Source organism: Notolabrus celidotus, chromosome 10, assembly GCF_009762535.1.
Source record: "Notolabrus celidotus isolate fNotCel1 chromosome 10, fNotCel1.pri, whole genome shotgun sequence".
Classification (NCBI taxonomy): domain Eukaryota; kingdom Metazoa; phylum Chordata; class Actinopteri; order Labriformes; family Labridae; genus Notolabrus; species Notolabrus celidotus.
In genome coordinates, this window is record NC_048281.1 from 35,801,223 (window position 1) to 35,821,786 (window position 20,564).

Here is a 20,564-nt window from a genome sequence, read left to right on the forward strand (position 1 = left end):
AGACACAGAGTTATATCAACAGTCTAAAATATGTAGGGCTTTGGAAACATTCTGGGCTTGAGCTCTTCGCCCCGCTCTGCTGATATGTGAAGCAGTGTGTGGGCATTTTTTAGAATTCCCAGATAGATGCAATTTATGGAAACTCTGGGTTTAGTTACACCTTATCTTCTGATGTGCTTGTTGTTTCCTGTGCATCCTTCTGTGTAAATTCTTTGGACGTTCTCGCAGTGAGAAGTCGCTCTAATGTTTGCAAAGCCATCTGGAAACTTCACACTTGAGTTTTCTCTCGGTGGAGTCCCGGCCGTGGATGCACAGGGGGGACAAGAGGCTGCCAGACAAACCCTGGGATGGTTTTGTGTTTGGGTAAATGCTGCAGGGGTGTAACTACCAGTGTGAACTCTGTGCTCTGTTGTTGAAAAGTCCAATGTCCTCCTGCAGAGGGTTGCACTGAATCCCGCTGAGCTTGCCGCCGATTATCGGGGGGGATCATACGGCCCTGAAATCAACAAACACCCTCCTGATTTTTGTTATTTTCAAGGTGAGTGAGTGCTGAGTCCAGGGCAGCGGTGACAGCATCCTCAGTGGATCTGCTTGCAGGAAAATGCAGACTAGTCGGGGGTCCGGACCGGCTGCTGGGATGTGGTCTTTGAAGTGCGGGAGAACCAGTTCCTCAAAGCACTTCATAACAATCACAGTGAGAGCGATGAGTGCACAGCCAGGAAGAGCTGCATGCTTCAACTCCTGCTATTGGATGAACTTTTAATCCCATCATACTCATGCACACACACAGAAATATAGAAATAATTATGATAGTCCTCTAAGGTGCACATATTGCATCCTGGAAAACCTTGACCTTCATTGTGACCTAAACTTTGAGGAATTCAAGGCAGTGATTGCAACATAATGCATTCACATCACGCACACGAAAACCTGTTACTTCTTCTGCTGCAGACAAACAGGGAACAGGAAAAGGCACATGCACATAGCAGCAGCAGGAAGGATTTGTGGTTACATCACAGACAGACAGGCAGGTACAGTGCTGATGACACACTCCAAGGAGCAGCACAGTCAGTCCCCAGCATTTTAAACAGGACTGGTATTTTCATATTTCCTTGCAGAGGAGACGAGAGAGAGAAAGTCTGTCGTAGGGGTTTCAGGACTATTTTTGTAGTTCACATGCAGAAAGATGGTGTTATGTTACACAAATAGCTTAAGCATTCTGCACTGGCTAGCTGTCTGCAGCAGGTGTTTCACTAACAGCCAAGTTCCACCAGATCCGTGTCCAGTCCGTCTCTGATCCATCACAGCTCCAGATTTAATGTGTAGCTTAGCTGATTCAGAAAATGAAATTTTAAGGGAGCTCACTCAGCCAACATTAAGTGACAGAAGGTATTTTTCTTGCTTTTGGAAACATTTGAACAAATGACTTTTTATGAATGTGTAAACTGTTGTCATATGATCTTTTTACTTCTAGCTGGACATGTATTTTACTTATTTTTAGTCTTATATATTACTCTTGTGCTGATATGGACCTATGGGTCTGAAACAAAGTATATATATCTATCTAGTCAATGTGTTAACTTCCACTGGATCCACTCTGTTGCGTTTCGGCTGCATCTCTGATCCTGCAGGTTGGAGTCCTCCGGATCAGATACATGAGACTTCTATTTGTGCCGGATGCCGGAGGACAGAGCCGAGAGTGAAAATGTTGTGATTTTGGAAACACTGAATTGTTCCTGCATCAACAAAAGAGTCCTCCTCTGTTTGACTGTGTGGTCTGAATTGGGGCTAATCTGATTAGCATGCAAGCTAGGAGAAATTGGAACCAGATTATCCATTAGCATACTGATAGCAGGGGTCTCAGTTATTGTAGTTTGAGTTAGGGCCAGACTCACTTCCACCAGATCCGTCTCTGATCCGTCACAGCCCCGGATCTGATCAGTTTCTATTCTAGTCAATGTGTTAACTTCCACTGGATCCACTCCGTTGCGTTCCTGCTGCGTCTCTGATCCGGCAGGTCGGAGTCCTCCGGATCAGATACACAAGACTTCTATTGTTCCCGGATGCCGGAGCACGACGCATCAATCTCAACAGAGCAGATGGAGCGGGACAGGAAGTCAGGTTTCACCAAAACAAAATGAAAACATCCGGTTAATTTTCAGAATAAAACACTCTGTGTTATCACCAGATCGTATTTCACTTAACTACAACAACAAACCAAAGTCATGATGAGCGGAGCCAGGCCTGGAGTCAACAGGTCAGAGGTTTTCAGAGGACCAGGAAGACAACATGGATGAGGAGAGGAGGAGGAGGAGAATCCTTGATTCAGTGGTTACCGCAGGAAAACCTCAGTCACATGACTCCAGCTGTCCGGCGGTCCTGCTCCGTGCTGAGATCTGGAAATGCAACCAGTGGGTGTTGACGGACGAGAGAGCATGGAGACGGACTGTATCGGATCTGGTTAGTGTATAGAGAGATGTTAGAAAGAGGTCAATGAAAGCAGAGCCGGGGTAAGAAGCCTATTCAGGAGCTCACCCCCGATGGATCAGGCTGCACGCTCTGCCTCCCCTTTATCCTCCATTTTTATGAGCGAAGAGAGAAGAGATAGAGAACACAGTTATTATTCTTTGTGTCCAGCTACATCTCCATTTAAGCTTATATTGATTTCTATACCACGGTTGTTGTAATCTGTAAAGCTGTTGTAATGTTCACCTGGGTGTGTCGGGTCTGTAGCTGCAGATATATCCATATATATTTTCTGTCTTCCTGATTCTTGACCTTCCTCTCAGACCTAACTCGACACACTGGATTAAAGGTAAATCAAAGAGAAGACCTCCGTGTTGTTTCCGCTCTCACATCCTGAGAATCTACTCCAGCTCAGACTTGTTGAAATCAAATCAACCGCAGTCAAAAGCCAAAAAACAAGCTCTTGTAGAAATGAGAATCTGAAGAACGTGGAGGGAGAGAGATGTTAGCTGAATGAGAGTCAGCCTGTGAGTTATGGATGAGCTCTCATTGCTGTGGCGTCACAGTTTGCATGAAATATAATGCAGCAAAGTCCGGGTACCGTTAATAATTTACACCAGCAGAGAAGCTACAGTTCTGCAGATTGTGAGCGTGTGCAGCCGATAGATACATCATTTTAGTGCCTCACTCTCTACGGCAGCTCAGGAGGACTTTATCACATACTGACAAGCTGGAACAACAAATCTATACCTCACAACGTGGTTCACAAAGACCCGACATCAAGACCGGATCAGATCCAGTCCCATCTTCCAGACAGGACTCAGTCTGATCTCATCTTAATCCACCATGAGCAGAGCACTTTGCAGCATTTAGCAAGTTACAGTGGCAAGGACAAACTTCCTTTAACAGGCAGAAACCTCCAGCAGGACCAGACTCATGTTAGACACACATCTGCTGAGACCGAGTTGGAGAGAGGGATAGAGGGAGATGAAGAGAGAGAGAGATGATAGTGGGGAGACGGATAGTAGTAGTTGTAGCAGCTGGAGTCTGGACCACGTCCACAGCAGCAGAGATCCAGAGGAACCTACGAGACAAGGGAGCTCAGGGACTCCAGAAAGGTCTAAGAAAAGAGAGAAGAGAGGGAGACCAGAAGAAAGAAAAAGAGGAGAAGAAAGGGTGAAGGAAAGGACAGGAGGAAAGGAGAGGATGAGAAAGGGAGACATAAAGGAGGAAGAAACATGGAAAGACCAAAGAAAGGAAGGAAGAAGAGAGAGAAGAGAGGAAAGAAGGAATTAAAGGAAAAATGAATAAAAGAGAGACAGAAAGAGAGGAAGGAATGAAAGGAAAGAAAGGAAAGATAGAAAGGAGTAAGGAATGAAAGGAAAAGGAAGGAAGGAAGGAAGGAAGGAAGGAAGGAAGGAAGGAAGGAAGGAAGGAAGGAAGGAAGGAAGGAAGGAAGGAAGGAAGGAAGGAAGGAAGGAAGGAAGGAAGGAAGGAAGGAAGGAAGGAAGGAAGGAAGGAAGGAAGGAAGGAAGGAAGGAAAGAAAAAGAAAGAAAGAAGGAATGTATGAAAGGAAAAGGGAAGAAAAGAGAGAAAGAAAGATGAAGGAATAAAAAAGAAAAAAGAGAAAGAAGTAATGAAAGAAAGAAAGAAAGAAAGAAAGAAAGAAAGAAAGAAAGAAAGAAAGAAAGAAAGAAAGAAAGGATGAATAACAGACCCCAAAAAAGGAATCTACAGCAGAGATCCAGAGGAACCTACGAGACAAGGGAGCTCAGGGACTCCAGAAAGGTCTATGGTTAGTAACTTTAATGGGACAGGAAGAGTTAAAGTGAGAGACAGGCAGAGAGAGGAGAGAGAGGGAAACACAGGATCCCAGTGTGTCAGTCTAAGCCTATAGCAGCAGAACTAAGACCTGGTCCAAGCCTGATCCAGCTCTGAATCAGAACAGGAAGCTGAGATGTTTTCTGCAGCGAGTCCTAACCTCCAGACTGATCTCACTCTGCGCTGTAGTTATTACAGAACAACACGCCGTCTCTGTGCGCCTGCAGGAGCTGTGGCCTCTGCTGTGTTTCCAGGCTCAGAGAAAGTCATCAGTGTGTCCCTCAGGACGAGCTGGGAGGAAGCGTGGCGGCCCCCCGGGGGGATTCTGCGGGGTTGTGGTCTTCAGTCTTGTTTTGTGTTTTCTTTGGAGTCACCACATAGCTCTGCTGTTTCACCCTGAGGGAGCGCAGGAGAGGATGTGCGTACGTGTCAGACGTACAGGAGCAATTAGCTAATGAGAGAGGTGATCCTGTGTTGTGATTGACTACTGATAGGCTAAGAAAACACACACAAACACACACACACACACCTTAATGTACACACTTTAATGTACACACTTTAACGCACTATCCGCCCTCTATTCTGCAGATTCAGTCACAGAAACTCTCCCATCCTCCTATCTCACTAATTTGGTAAATTCTGTGTCTCAACGCTTGATATAAAGCTGTCACACACACACACACACACACACACACACACACACACACACACACACACACACACCTCACACAATAGCCATTAAATATTAAACTCAGTGGTCTCCAGAGCCTTCAGAGTTGATGGATCAATGAGAACGCCCGAGCACGGGGTAATAAAAAGTCCATTTTGCAGTGTTCACACATCAACATGCCTCGGGCTATTAACTGAAAAGACGCTGGTAAAGCTTCACACACACACACACACACACACACACACACACACACACACACACACACACTGAAACACACACACACATCCATCTTGTCTTAATCACTACTCAACAGCTCTGTGAGTGTTCCTGTCGTGTTTGTAAAGCCTGTAAATGGAGCATCATGCTCCTGCAGGTACGTGAGATAGTTCACCGTGTAGTGAAGACGAGCTCTCGCTGCATGAATCACATTTTGTTTTGATTCCTGGTCGTGTTTACGGCGCCCGATCACTTCCTGTCACTGATCTGCTGCGGCCTCCTCGCCGTGACAAACACACAAGCCTCTCTCAAAGTGTAGCCGTGCATTCTTCCCTCAAATCTGTCATAAAAACAGGCTCAGTGATTTCTTTGAGGAGAGCAGAATCAACACAAATATTTGTTTTAATGGTAGAAGACTCACTTTGAATTGTTTAGGAGTTGAAGCTGCAAATACTTGAAATACTCAGCAAATAATCATCAGACTGAGGCTGTAGTTCTGTAAGGTTGTCTTCTTCTCTTGTTTTTCTCTGAGGAGGAATATAAAAAGAAGAAGAATTGATCTTGAAGTCTGTTAAACTCTGATGAAGAAGCATTGCACAGTAAAAACTGAATCTGTTAATAATTCTTGTTTGAAAAGTATCAGAGGTCAGAATTCACTGAGTAAATTTAAGGCTTACCTTATTGATCTGGCTTTAACTTCCTTTTAGCCCTGGACTGCATTATTATTAACATTTTCACTATTGTTTTAGCATCATTTGTGTTTTTATTTTATTCCATCTTATATTATCGTATTTTATTGTATTCTATTCTATTTTAATTTATTTTATTTTATTTTGTTCTATTCTATTTTATTTTAATTTATTTTAATTTAATTTATTTTATTGTATTCTACTTTGTTTTATTTTATTTCTCTTGTATTTATCTAATTTTATTTTATGTATTTTATTGTAACTATTTTTTATTTTCCTGGTGTTTATTGTATTTTATTGAAATTATTTAATCTAATTTACCGGTACTTATTTTATTAATTTTTTTCTGACATCTATCAGATTTTATTTTATTGTTTTTATTTTATGATTTTTGTTTTTTCTTGTGTCATGCTTGGATAATATGGCCAGCCCAAAATAAGCTTCAGAGACACCATCAGAATCCAAAGTAGCTAAATTCCAAATGCTACAGAAATAAATCATCATTCATTACGTGTTTCCAAGCTGAAATAAATGAGCCCCCTTAATATTAAAATGACCAAACTCTATGGTGGTCAGTTAGACAGAGACATTTCAGGATTTTGAACATTTTGAACATTTTTTATTTTTTAGTATTTCTTATTACTTTCCTCTATCTTGTTTTAGCCTTGTATCATTTTACTTATTAGTTTGAATGTATGAACGATGCTCTCTGAATTAAAATGAGTTGAGTTAAATCTTCACATGTTGTAGGTTAAGTTGTCTCTCACATGAATCTTTGGCTGTAGTTTTTTACTTTTGAAGTTCAGATCAATGAAAGTGGTAAAAACACACATTACAGATCCAGCATGAGGAGGCTGCAAGCTGAGCTGCTGCAGACACTCACTCTGCTTGTTTCATACGGACTCTTTCAGCTGATGCAAGGTTTGCAACCTGAGCAGAACTATCAACAGATATCTGAAAGCCTAACATGAGCAGTGATTGAAAAGAATAAATAAGAAAGAAGCAGTCTGAGGTTGGAACCAGTTGGTTTGTTTTGGGGCTGCGAGCTGAGCTGGCTTCATGTTCACTTTTTGTGCAGACAGACGCTCATCTTTAAAGTCTATTCATGGAACAGTGTGGGGGAAAAATTGCTTTTGGTGCTACGTTTGGGCCCCTTGGTGTTAAGTATTTAATTATTCTATTGAAGAAATTATGTTAATATCCTTCACCAGCAGCTCAAACCACGCTCAGTTTTGAGTCCAGGTCCAATTCTTACTATAAATCATCCTGACCTCTCTCCTCTCTCCTCTCTCCTCTCTCCTCTCTCCTCTCTCCTCTCTCCTCTCTCCTTGCAGACAGCAACTTTGTTCTGGGGAACGCCCAGGTGCAGTCGCTCTACCCCATCGTCTACTGCTCCGACGGCTTCTGTGAGCTCACGGGTTACGCCCGGGCAGAGCTCATGCAGAAGAGCTGTGCGTGTCACTTCCTGTACGGCCCCGAGACGAGCGACAAGTTAACGGCTCAGATCCAAGGAGCGCTGGACGAGAGGAGGGAGTTCAAGACCGAGCTGGTCTTCTACAAGAAGGAAGGTGAGACTGCAGCAGGGCTGACTTTGTGACCTGAACTTTGCTGCTCAGACGTCCTTCACCATCCACCTGATGCACACGCGTCTGTAAATGTTGTCTTTGTACAGTCTCCCAGCTGTGAGCAGACAGAAAACTGAAGCCACTTAACATTGAAAATAATTTGATTCAGCTCAATTTAAAATATTATCTGTTAATGGAGCCACATGGGTGTTTTCAAATTGAATTCTAATTGGGGAAAGTGAAAATAGAAAATTAGTGGCGGGGCATTTGGGCCTGGCATGAAGAGGAAAAATTAAAGGGAGAAGATTTTATTTTAATTGCATTTAGAGAAGTGGAAATGCCCTGAATCAAATCAAAGTTTGACTTCAAGCACAAAATGAGAACATATAAGGCAGAAAATTCATGACAATTTATCCCTCTGAAGCTGGCATGAATTATTTTTGCGTGTACATAAAACATCCCCCGTCTCCAGTGTTGCATCAAAACGGTCATCCTTAGAGGACAGCTTCAGGAAATGACTCAACAACAGCTCCTAAGGATTCTACGTCCAACACTGTTAACCACTGCATGCTTCAACGTCACACGTCAGAAGGAAGTATGGCAATCATTCCCTATGCTGATGACACATGGTTTTATGTCATATGTTCCTCTACTGATGCACAGCTGCATTAAAGTCCCTCACCATGCACTAATACACACATTACAGTTACTGATTAGTCATCCTCGTAGATCCAGTCCACCGCGTCACAGATTGTTGTGTGGGTTTGAAGCAGACTCTCATGGTTATGGTGCGTTCAATGACTCCTGTGTTAGTGTTTGTTATGTTTCCTCTCACCGTTCCTCCTCTACTCTGATAATCCGGTGCATGCAGCGCTGCAGGAGCCTCATTGGTCAACACAGCTGTCAATCATGGTCTTAATATGGAAGAGGGTTTGTGCCACTGATTATTTTTAAGTCCTAACCTTTTTTCTCAGAATTCTGTCCGAAGATCAAAGACAACATTCTAGAATTTTGAGATCAAAGACAACATTCTAGAATTCTGTCTTTTAAGATCAAAGACAACATCCTAGAATTCCGTCCTTTAAGATCAAAGACAACATTCTAGAATTTTGAGATCAAAGACAACATTCTAGAATTTTGAGATCAAAGACAACATTCTAGAATTCTGTCTTTAAGATCAAAGACAACATTCTAGAATTCTGTCTTTAAGATCAAAGACAACAATCTAGAATTCTGTCTTTAAGATCAAAGACAACATTCTAGAATTTTGAGATCAAAGACAACATTCTAGAATTCTGTCTTTAAGATCAAAGACAACAATCTAGAATTCTGTCTTTAAGATCAAAGACAACATTCTAGAATTTTGAGATCAAAGACAACATTCTAGAATTCTGTCCTTTAAGATCAAAGACAACATTCTAGAATTCTGTCCTTTAAGATCAAAGACAATATTCTAGAATTTTGAGATCAAAGACAACATTCTAGAATTCTGTCCTTTAAGATCAAAGACAACATTCTAGAATTCCGTCCTTCAAGATCAAAGACAACATTCTAGAATTTTGAGATCAAAGACAACATTCTAGAATTCTGTCTTTAAGATCAAAGACAACATTCTAGAATTCTGCTTTAAGATCAAAGACAACATTCTAGAATTATGTCCTTTAAGATCAAAGACAACATTCTAGAATTCCGTCCTTCAAGATCAAAGACAACATTCTAGAATTTTGAGATCAAAGACAACATTCTAGAATTCTGTCTTTAAGATCAAAGACAACATTCTAGAATTCAGCTTTAAGATCAAAGACAACATTCTAGAATTCTGCTTTAAGATCAAAGACAACATTCTAGAATTCTGTCCTTTAAGATCAAAGACAACATTCTAGAATTCTGTCTTTAAGATCAAAGACAACATTCTAGAATTCTGCTTTAAGATCAAAGACAACATTCTAGAATTCTGCTTTAAGATTAAAGACAACATTCTAGAATTTTAAGATCAAAGACAACATTCTAGAATTTTGAGATCAAAGTCAACATTCTAGAATTCTGAACTTTAAGATCAAAGACAACATTCTAGAATTCTGTCCTTTAAGATCAAAGAAAACATTCTAGAATTTTAAGATCAAAGACAACATTCTAGAATTCTGTCTTTAAGATCAAAGACAACATTCTAGAATTTTGAGATCAAAGACAACATTCTAGAATTTTGAGATCAAAGACAACATTCTAGAATTTTGAGATCAAAGACAACATTCTAGAATTATGTCCTTTAAGATCAAAGACAACATTCTAGAATTCTTGATGTCAGAATTCTGAGAGAAAAGTCAACATTCTAAAGAAGAGTCAGATCCTGCTTATATCCCTCTTTTTATAGCATCAAATAACTAATTCAAAGTAAACAGAAACATGAACACTGTGTCATACATCAGTATGATAAGAACTAACTGTAATGACAGAGACATGTTTGACAAACATTAACGTGTATGACCTGTGTTCGGTCTGGGTTTATGAGACATACTGCAGCTCCAAAAGTCATGCTTCAGTTTCAGGAGCTGCCATGTTGTCCATCTGTTTATACAGTCCATGGTTGACACTAGGATGGTGTTGAGCCAGCAGCCCATCCTCACCTCTAACTTAGTCAGTACCTCAGACCGAGCCGAGCTTTCAGACCCCAGCATGTATGTCAGGAACATTTCATGAAAGTCTGTCGTGGATTTTTTGGGGGTAGTTTTTCTCGCTTTTCCCTCCTGTCAGAAATCTTTTCCAGTCTCATTCGTTTTCTCCTTGAAGCTGCCCAGAACAATCACAGCCTGATCTGTCGGCCGCTGAGCCGAGCCCCCCAGCTGTCGGGGGGTTAAAGACTTTACTCAGCGGGTTGTGAGACAAAGAAAACTCAGTTACAAATCTCAGACAAGACCGGATCTATGCTCCTTACAGGAATGATTCCAATTCACCTCCAAACCCACGCCCTGCATGTGCAAACTGAAGCTAAGGTGTTACCTTTAGTCGTGTTTGAAACTTAAACCCATTGTCGCTGATACTTCTGTGAAGTTGGGAGTGAAAATATGTTGGCTTTATGCTCTTTATGGTCTATAAATATAACTCAGCTGACTGTGTATGCATACATGTATGTATATCTGCTGTGAATTAGTGAGTCTTACGTGTATTAAAGAAGGCCAGAGCTATTTAATGTGCAGAGTCAAAGGAGCTTTCATCTCTCTGCAGCTTCTTCACGTCTCTCACTGCGAACCAATCCATCGAAAAACTCCAACTGTCAGTCAGGAAGGAGTGATTTTAAAAAAGGAAGAAATGCATTCAGCCCCATAAAGATGCCATTAGGTTGAGAAGAAATTCAAGGAAGAGGAGATGAAATGTGTGCGTAGGGGAAAGAGGAGAAGAAGAGTGAGAGTAATGCAGGAAAATGAAAAATCTCGAGAGGGATTGTTTTGCAAAAAGGAGAAAAATCTCCACTCATTTATTCACTCTGTATTAAAAATTGATAGAGGAATAAATGAAAGCTGTGATTTGTGATGGGAGGGAGAGGGATGGCTGCGGAGGTTGAGCGGCTCAGTCCGTGCACAATTAAGAAATAAAAGCAGAGAGGGTTGTGTCGAGATGGAGGAGACAGACACCAGGAGACTTGGACACATCTGCTCCTCTGAGATATGAGCCAATAACAAAGAGAAACAGAGGGTTATAAAAGCTTGTTCCTCACCAACACACACAAGTGACAAATTAGAAGTGTTTCAGGCTTTTATCAGCTCCCCAGGAGCTCACATTAGCATTTCAACTTTCCTCCAGAGGAGCAGGGAGAAGAACAAACACATTTATATCCAGTCCCTTCATTCCAATCATCACAGTCCCCTCACCAGAGCCCGGGGCATGACTCTGAAAATGTATTTTATCAACCGAGTACACATTCATAACGTATTCATACAAGCCAGCGTGTACGCAGGACAGACTGGGGATCAATATCAACACATTTAACAAGTCACACAACATTTTCAAGTGTGTAGAAAAAGCTCTGAAAATGTGTGCAGATTGTTTCAAAGCTGTAGGAACGAGACGCCGGGGAAAGAGTCGATGCAGAGTCTTGATGCAGAACTGTGCAGAGAGAGACTTTGGACTTTGAGATGAATACTCAATGCTAATATGATAATATCTGGAGACTTCTCTGCAAGATTTGTTGTGAGAAGCTTTTAACGAATGCATGTAACAATACTGGAAAGCTATCATTCTAAATGTGGTTTAATTGCTTAAAGCTGGGGTTGGTAGTCACGGAAAACTAGCATGAGTTTGAATGTAGCATTTCCTCAGGACTCCATCTAACCCCTCCCCCCCTCCCCTCGGAGCGCCTCCAAAACGACGCCCCCCCCGACCATATGATGGTGACTGATTCAAAACCGGTCCTCACCAAAACATTCTCATAGTGAAAGTTAAAAACACAAACAAACATGGCTGCTGTTAGCACTCACAACTGTCATGCTAGCATTATCCAGTTGTACAGGAGAAAAGTTATAATCAATCAATCAATCAATCAATCTTTATTTGTATAGCGCCAAATCACAACAAACGTTATCTCAAGACGCTTTTACAAACATAGGAGGTCTAGACCACTCTATGTTAAATTATGAACAGAGACCCAACACCAAGACAGGGTAAGACTCAGTCTGACCCCACCTTAATCCATCATGAGCATTGCACATCGCAGTATTTAGCTAGTTACAGTGGTGAGGAAAAACTTCTTTTAACAGGCAGAAACCTCCAGGCAGAACCAGACTCATGTTAGACAGCCATCATGCCTCGACTGAGTTGGGTCTGGAAAGACAGATAGAGGGGAGTAAGAGAGAGAGAGGTGATAGTGATGAGACGAGTCGTAGAAGCTGTTGCCGCTGGAGTCCAGCACGTCCGTATCAGCTGGAGTCCAGATCGTCCACAGCAGGAGGACGTCTACGGCAGCTCAGAGGAATCTACGAGACAAGGGAGCTCAGGGACTCCAGAAAGGTCTATGGTTAGTAACTTTAATGGGACAGGAAGAGTTAAAGTAAGTGATGAAGGGGTTTGGGGGAAGAAGTTGAGCTAGGATCCCAGTGTGTCAGTGTGCCAGTTCCCCCGGCAGTCTAGGCCTATAGCAGCATGACAAAAGCTGGTCCAAGCCTGATCCAGCTTAACACATATATAACACTGTAACAACTCTACTGTTAGTTAAACCTGTTCAGTGTAGATGTTCTTAATTCCTACAGTGTTGACGGTCAGTGAAGGCATCAGGAGAGGTGTAGAGTGTGCGAGAGGGAGAGAGGAGAGACAAGAGGAGAAGTTCTTCATTCATTCAAACATTGATTGTTGTTTTGTTGGTTGGCGTGGTAACGGCCGACAGTGACCGGTTATTAAAGGTCAACGTGTTCACCAATCGGCTCGTCATCCCTACAGCGTCCGGACGGACGCTACAGTACATCTACATGTTCTGTAGGACTTACTGAATGTCATTAATTCTTCTGCTTGTCAGAGCCCCCGTGGTGAGAGCTTTTCAGACTCTGATCCGGACTACAGTCCTGAGGAAAGCCCCTCATGGGGTCAGAGGGGACAGGCCCGAGGTGGAGCGAGAGGGGCAGTCAGTAGAGTCAGGAGAAGCAGAGGCAGGAGACGGGGAGTGAACGCTGGGGACATGTACGCTCTGCAGGAGGCGGGCAGAACGGCAGGACAGGATCTGATTGGTTTAAAATTTTGGACCCCAAAAACTGTGATTGGTTGGTGTTTTCCCAGGTTTACTCCGGCTGTAGATAGCAGCTTTTTTTACCTCTTTTTTAAGAACACATTATGTGTTGATTACCATCAGGACATAAAGATCATTTTAACCAGTATGACAAAAAGTGGATCTAAATCTGAACACCAACCCCAGCTTTAATGTGGTTATCAAACAGCTTTAAGACGCTCTGTAGCCACTGTCTGGTGGGAACACCGTCTTACAACCAGGCACCGGTAAAAACGATGAAACATTGTACTTTTAAAATGAGAAAATATTCAAACTTCTCGATTTTTACAAAGTGAACGTATAATCTACAATCATTGCCCATCCCGACTACAGATAGTGATGACTGACTTACCGTGAACATGTTTTTTAAGCTAGTAGCAGGCTCAGTTTTAAAGCTAGTACAACACGCTTAACATCGCATGAATCTGTAGTTTGTGATGATTCTGTTGATGTCATATATGTCAGGCTAGCTCACTCAGACAGACGCTGAATATCGCTCCAAAGTGGCCTGTTCCCTCTGCTCTCTTTTCTTATTTACATATCTTGATTTTGCTTCCTTTTAGGACACATGGTGCGGCATCACTCACTTGGTTCTCTTGGCGGTCACATCCCTCCCGTTGACTCGCGCCAGGTCAGACTGAACCATTTTTAAGAGTCAGAGGGACGCTAGAGAGAGACCACCACATTCACAGAGTTAAGAACTGTGTTTGTGCATTCAGCTAGTTTTCTTTAACTTACAACAGCTTTAACTTTGGAGGGAGAATAAAAGACTCATTCCTTGGAGTAATCAGTCCCACTTTTCTCCCTTCACTCCCTCGCTCTCGATCATTGTTCTTCGACCAGCGTTTGAGACTAAAACATCGTGTCAGGCTGCCAGCTCTGCAAACAGAGTCTGGTGTCACAGTGACCTGCGTGTGAAACTACCTGTGATGGAGGAAAAAGACTTCCTCTGCTGTCCATGAGGTGTTCGGCAGACAGACGCTGCCTGGGCTGCTGTGATTATATGACTGACATGTGAGCAGGAGGCACACTTTATGGTCTTTCTTTCATGGCTTTAAAATGTAATGCTTACAGGTAAAATATGCCACCATGCTGGGTTAGTGTGAGGCTGAGCTGGACATAAATAAGGCAGGAAAATAATAACATATATACCGTTTGTTTTCCTGATATTTGTATGTCCGTATAATAATTGAAGAAAGATTTAAAATTGTGTCAAAAAAATTCTGTTTTAGGACTTTTCTAACCAAGCAAACACAGAAAATCAATGCAAAACAATCTTAAACTCAATGGATCAAATATTCTAAACTCCAGATTTTACTGAAGCCCTGTGCAGCTTGCAAGACAGCTTCCTCTGCAACAGAAACATGATGTCTGCTTTCTTATTGGAATAATACATTTTATTTATAGCCGCCTTCCTGGACACTCAAGGTCACCTTACAACATAACCAACAGTAAAAAACAACACTCAGCAGTAAATAATACATAAATACAACAGAATAACAAGTGAACGTGAAGTCATTCCAGTCCCATAGAGACAGATTAAAGTGAGTATGCTTGGTAGAAAAGGTGAGTTTTGGGGCAGGATTTGAAGGTAGTGGGAGAGGTGGAATTTTGTGAGTCCTGGAGGAGAGTTCCAGAGGCGGGGGGCAGAGCGGCTGAAGGCTCTAAACCCCATGGTGGTCAAGCGAGCAGGTGGGAGGGTGAGTTGGGTGGGAGAGGAGGACCTGAGACTACAGTAGGGTGGGTATTTTGGTATTGAGGAGGTCAATGAGGTCCTGAGGAGCTCCGTTATTGATGGCCTTGAAAGTGAGGAACAGAATCTTAAAGATGATGCGGTATTTAAAGGTGACATATCATGCAAAATCAACTTTTTAATGGTTCTCTACCTGGAATCTGTGTCCCTGTCTACAAACCCCCCAAGAATGAAAAGACTCCATTCTGCCCCTGTTCTGATTGCTCCACCTTTCTGTAAATGTGTGCTGAAACCAGCCGTTTCAGTTTTCAGTGTTTTTCATACGTCACAACGCCATCCGGTCTGTAACAGGAAGTCAGAGCTCGGAGCTTGTTCAGCCCATAGACTGTATAAAATACAACTCAACCCCTCCTCCGTTTTTCATTACCTGCACACATGTGTGCTAACAAGGAGCTTAGGAGGGAGGCATGCTAGTTGTAGGCTGTCTTAATAAACACAAAGGTCGCTTTGACTCCCCACGTCTGCAGATTTGAAGATCTAGTGGAGGATTTTTATTTATCATGGATAAGTGATAGCGCTAGTTAGCATAGCCACATAGCTACATGTCGTAGCTGTAGCTGTGTACCAAGACACACGTCGACATGCTGACAAATAAAACAACAAGAAACACTAAATCTGTGACCAATGGTTCAGAAAGGTCCTGCTGCAGGCACCTCTCCATCAGGATCAGATTCAGGATCAGATTCAGAGGGTTGAAGTAACGCGGGTCTGTGAGCAGCCGTGTATATTCAGCCAACATGTAAACATTAGATCAACGTGCTGGACAGCCGAGGCCACACCCACTTCCTGAGGGGGCGTGGTCAGAGAGAAAACAGACTGTTCTGAGGAGGACTGAAGAAGAGGGTTCTTCAGGCAGACCAAAATCTGATTTCAAAGTGTTTTTTTTGAGCATAAGCGTTAAAGACATGTTTTGGGAACCTCTTAGACCAATATATGTTGATGAAAAAAGCGTGATATGTCACCTTTAATGGGAAGCCAGTGGAGTTGCTGCAGGACAGGTGTGATGTTGCTGCTGGAGGGGGTTCAGGTGTATGGATGGATTTGTCAGGTAAACCAAAAAGAAGGGAGTTGCAGTAATCTAGGCGGGAGGGGACCAGGGTGTGAACCAGACTGGAGTATAATATGTGACCTTTGGAGCTGATATAAGACAGATGTGATACAAACTTCAGGTTACTTCCAGCTAACACCCTGGAGCTAGCTAGAAAAGAACAGTTTGTCCACATAATAAAACAACCACACATCATATGTAGTATTAATATAGAGTAAAGATATCTTATTTTCATGTCAACAAGGGGAAGCTGTTGTGATGAAGCTTACTCTTTGCATCCATCACAAAAATCATCCCTGTCCTCTCACTTCTTAAATAAACATTTATAGAAACTATGAACAAACATGTGTTCTCTGACGTTGTGACTGTATTTTAGCAGGTAAGGTGTTAGACCTGATGTCATCCTAATATCCACTAAAGTTTCAAAGTTGAAATCCCAGTTGGTGCGTGATGGGACACACTGAGGCCCGGTGAGGACAGCGTATGTGTGACTGACTCAAATCACTGCTCTTGTTTATGGTAATAAAAGGAACAGGTCACCTCGTGCATTTCTTTGCTCATGATGTGTTTTTAATCGTTTTTTAACTGCAATCCAATCATTAAAGGAGTGGCTAATTGGGCAAAACAGGAAGATTTTCCTGTGGGCAGGGCTCACTGTTTGTCCTTAATGATCGTTAAGAGGGACAAAAACATCACTTATTATAATAGATGATTAAAGACCCATTTGCAGAAGCCATAAGCAACAACAAGCACATTTTTCTCAGAGTACTCAGACTTCTTTTTATGCCCAAACAAATCCTGATCTCCACCCTGAAGCCTGAGCGCTGCAGCAACACTTGTTTTATGGTGTTTTAGAGAAAAGTGGGATAGTGCTCTGCAGGAGGAGTAAATCTATACAACCTTATACATCTCCAGCTGAAGCTACGGGCGGCTGTCCCGAGGCATGAAAGTCCTGGGATGAAAATGAGTCCCACTGTGACCCTGAGTGCAGCTCTGCAGCACAAAGGTGTGTGAGATATCAAACTAAGGCTGTGCTGAAAGTAAAGCTTTCTGAAAAGTCCAATAATTGGTCTTTTCACAGGGTTTGTAGAGAATAAGAAAAGTGTTGAAAAATGGCCGCCTCGTCCTTAAAACACGGTCACAGCCCTCCTGCTGTCCGCTGAATAAACTCATGAAATCAGTCTGAAACAACCTGTTCGTGTTTCTGCTGCACATCTGTAGCCTCAGACTGACTCACGTCTTTAGGGGGCGAGTTCTGTACTAAACATACTGTTCCTGCAGCTCTGAGACTAAATCCCATCAGGGGATCATTCAGGTAAATAATACATTTAAACAAGAGGGAGGATCACATCAATACAAACATAAAGCATGTTGAAGCTGTCCCTGTTTGACTGCAACAACACACGCAGACTCTCACAGTCACCAGAACAACACAGAACAGTATCATCTGCATAAAGACGGATGTTCTATGTTTGCATCGTCTTGTTTAAAATGCTCTGGAATAAAAACGTATACATCAAGAGCATAACCTTCAACTTTAACAGACTTTAGGGATGTGTAGCTGCAGGGTCTCCTTAGAAATGGCATCACAATAAGCAACCCCAAGGTTCTGTCCTTGGGCCCCTCCTATTCATCATCTACCTCCTCCCTCTTGGTCATACAGTATCTTCCATAAACACAACATCCAATTCCACTGCTAGGCGGAGGACACCCAGCTCTACTTGTCCACCAAACCCACCTCCTCTCTCCCTTTCCAACTGTCTCCATGACATCAGATCCTGGCTCACCAACAACTTCCTCAAACTGAACAGTGATAAAACAGAGGTCCTTCTCATTGGCACCAAATCCACACTTAAAAAAAAAACAACCTCTCCATCCTCAGGGACAACTCCTCTGTTTCCCCCTCCCCCATGTTTAGAGTCTGAGGGTCATCCTCGACAGCACACTGTCATTCCAGTCCCACATCACTAACGTCACCCGGCCAGCATACTTCCATCTCCGTAACATCTCTCGCCTGCGTCCGTCTCTCTCCCAGTGCTGCCAGTCTGGTTCACACCCTGGTCTCCTCCCGCCTAGATTACTGCACCTCCCTTCTTTTTGGTTTACCAGACAAATCCATCCATACACCAGATCCCCTCCACCAGCCACAACACACCTGTCCTGCACCCTCTGTAAATGGGTGTGGCTTTAACTTTCCAGCCGCTAACAGAACCGCTTTACTTCAACCCTACAAATTTGATCCAGAGTCTGATCCTGACAGAGAGGCGCCTGCAGAACTTCAAACTCTTGGACTGCAGCAGGACATTTGTGTGCGATGCTGACAGCTCATCTCCACAATCAGACACAACACAAGAGCAAGCTGCACAGAGCTGTAAAGCTGTGTGGGCAGGTTTGCTCTTAAAAATCATTGGTGGAATATTTTGAGAATCAGACCATGAGACAGACGGAAACAGAAGCAGATGTCTCTCTTGAAGCCTTGTCCAAACAAAAACATCCATTCATGAAGTTCAGGAAAAACTAAGCAGTTTTCCGCGATTCTAAAATCTTCACCGGGTTCTTTAGTCAATCAATCTTTATTTGTATAGCGCCAAATCACAACAAACGTTATCTCAAGACGCTTTTACAAACAGAGCAGGTCTAGACCACTCTATGTCAAATTATGAACAGAGACCCAACTTCAAGACAGGGTAAGACTCAGTCTGACCCCACCTTAATCCATCATGAGCATTGCACATCACAGTATTTAGCTAGTTACAGTGGAGAGGAAAAACTTCCTTTTAACAGGCAGAAACCTCCAGCAGGACCAGACTCATGTTAGACAGCCATCATGCCTCGACCGAGTTGGGTCTGGAAAGACAGATAGAGGGGAGTAAGAGAGAGAAGTGATAGTGATGAGACGAGTCGTAGAAGCTGTTGCCGCTGGAGTCCAGCACGTCCGCAGCAGGAGGACGTCTACGGCAGCTCAGAGGAATCTACGAGACAGTGGAGCTCAGGGACTCCAGAAAGGTCTATGGTTAGTAGACCTTAGTAGTGTGTCGAATGTGAAGAAATCTTGAGCAGAAAGTCACCAAGAAATTTGAGAAGTGTGACACATCAGTCACTCTTTTCACATCCATTCATTCATGTTTGAGGTTTGGAAAAATATAGTTGAAACTCCTGCACAAATCCTGTCCTCTACATTCTCCTGTACAGTATCATCACAAACACAGATGGCTTAATGATGCATGACTTCTGCAGCATATGTAACCACAGCCCAGAAGCTCCCCTTAAAACACAGTGTGAAGGATCCCCTTGCAGGAAATCTGTACAGTGTTTTCTGTGAGTCGCAGCACGGCCTTCAGGAGCTTTAAAGTGAATCCATATGTCGTGTAAAGTCCCGCTCGGCACCGCCTCTCCTCACATGGGATCTGCTGCTGCTGGAGACTCTGTGGGCACAGACAGCAGAGGAGCGGCAGCTTCTGAAGCAGCTGTGAATGAAGACGGTCTCATTATAGCTGCAGGCACAGAGTTCTCCAGAGTGAAGTCACACATGGAGAACTTCTGAGAAAATAATAACCCTTCAAGTGGTCAGGGAGATCATCTTTTAATGCATGACGTAAGAAAAAAAGAAGTCTCACTGACGCACGCGTTTGTCCGTTCTTCCATCTTAATCCTGGATTCATTTTTGATGCAGTTTCATTTTTGATTGTCTCATTTGAAGTCCAATATTTCAGTTCCTCCTCTCATATATATTTCACACAACATGCACCACAACACGATGGTTTAAACATAGAGCTCTGACTCACTCGTACACGGCATAGCTTCCATACAGGATCAGCCAAACAAAAGGCTGATTAATTCACTCTACTGCTGATCTATTATATGAATCCTACTTAAAATTAATCATGCAGCAACCAGCTAAAGAGGCCTTAACTGTCTGGCTGTATAACACTTAGTCACCCTGTATTCAGACGGTTACATCTGAAACACAAACAGCCTCTGTTGGATTATTCTGCAGCCATGAAACGCTCCTGTACGCTCTAATTAACCGACTCAAGCGGACATGTTTTCTCGACTACGTGTGCATAATAAGACTTCATGTTGTGTATGTCTATTTGCATACATTGACCTCTGCAGACCATGAACAGTTTGAATGCACAGGATGTATATGATAATAATAAACTCTGCACAGATTTGCACATGGCTCTATTTGCTTTCATGACCTTGCACCCGAGTGGCTCTGACGACGCAGCTCCAACAATACGTGCATGAATAAATCAGCCGTTTAATCTTAATGTGCTGCACGCTGTTTTCATATTCCATCAATCATGAAGCTATCCTTATTATCTGACTCTTTATGTGACTGTGTCCTCTCTGCAGGAACGCAGTTCTGGTGTCTTCTGGACATTGTGCCCATCAAGAATGAGAAGGGCGAGGTGGTTCTGTTCCTCGTGTCCCACAAAGACATCACGGACAAGAAGAAGGACCAGGACCCGGAGCAGGGACCTGAAACAGGTGAGTTGCACATGCTTGGAGGAAGGACAGTGTGTTAGTCCTGCAGCGAGGAGCCTCTCACTCAGAGCACCGACAAATGAGGTAGTTTGTTA

The 20,564-nt window shown here is 42.8% G+C and overlaps 1 protein-coding gene across 1 annotated transcript in view; it reads left to right on the plus strand.

The window, feature by feature from the left end:
• kcnh3 (potassium voltage-gated channel, subfamily H (eag-related), member 3) overlaps positions 1-20,564 on the plus strand; it is a 227,540-nt gene that overhangs the window by 135,002 nt on the left and 71,974 nt on the right. Inside the window, exons 2-3 of the mRNA XM_034693251.1 lie at positions 7,198-7,431; positions 20,338-20,472. Of these exons, the coding sequence (XP_034549142.1) occupies positions 7,198-7,431; positions 20,338-20,472 (369 nt within the window). The remainder of the gene's footprint in view (positions 1-7,197; positions 7,432-20,337; positions 20,473-20,564) is intronic.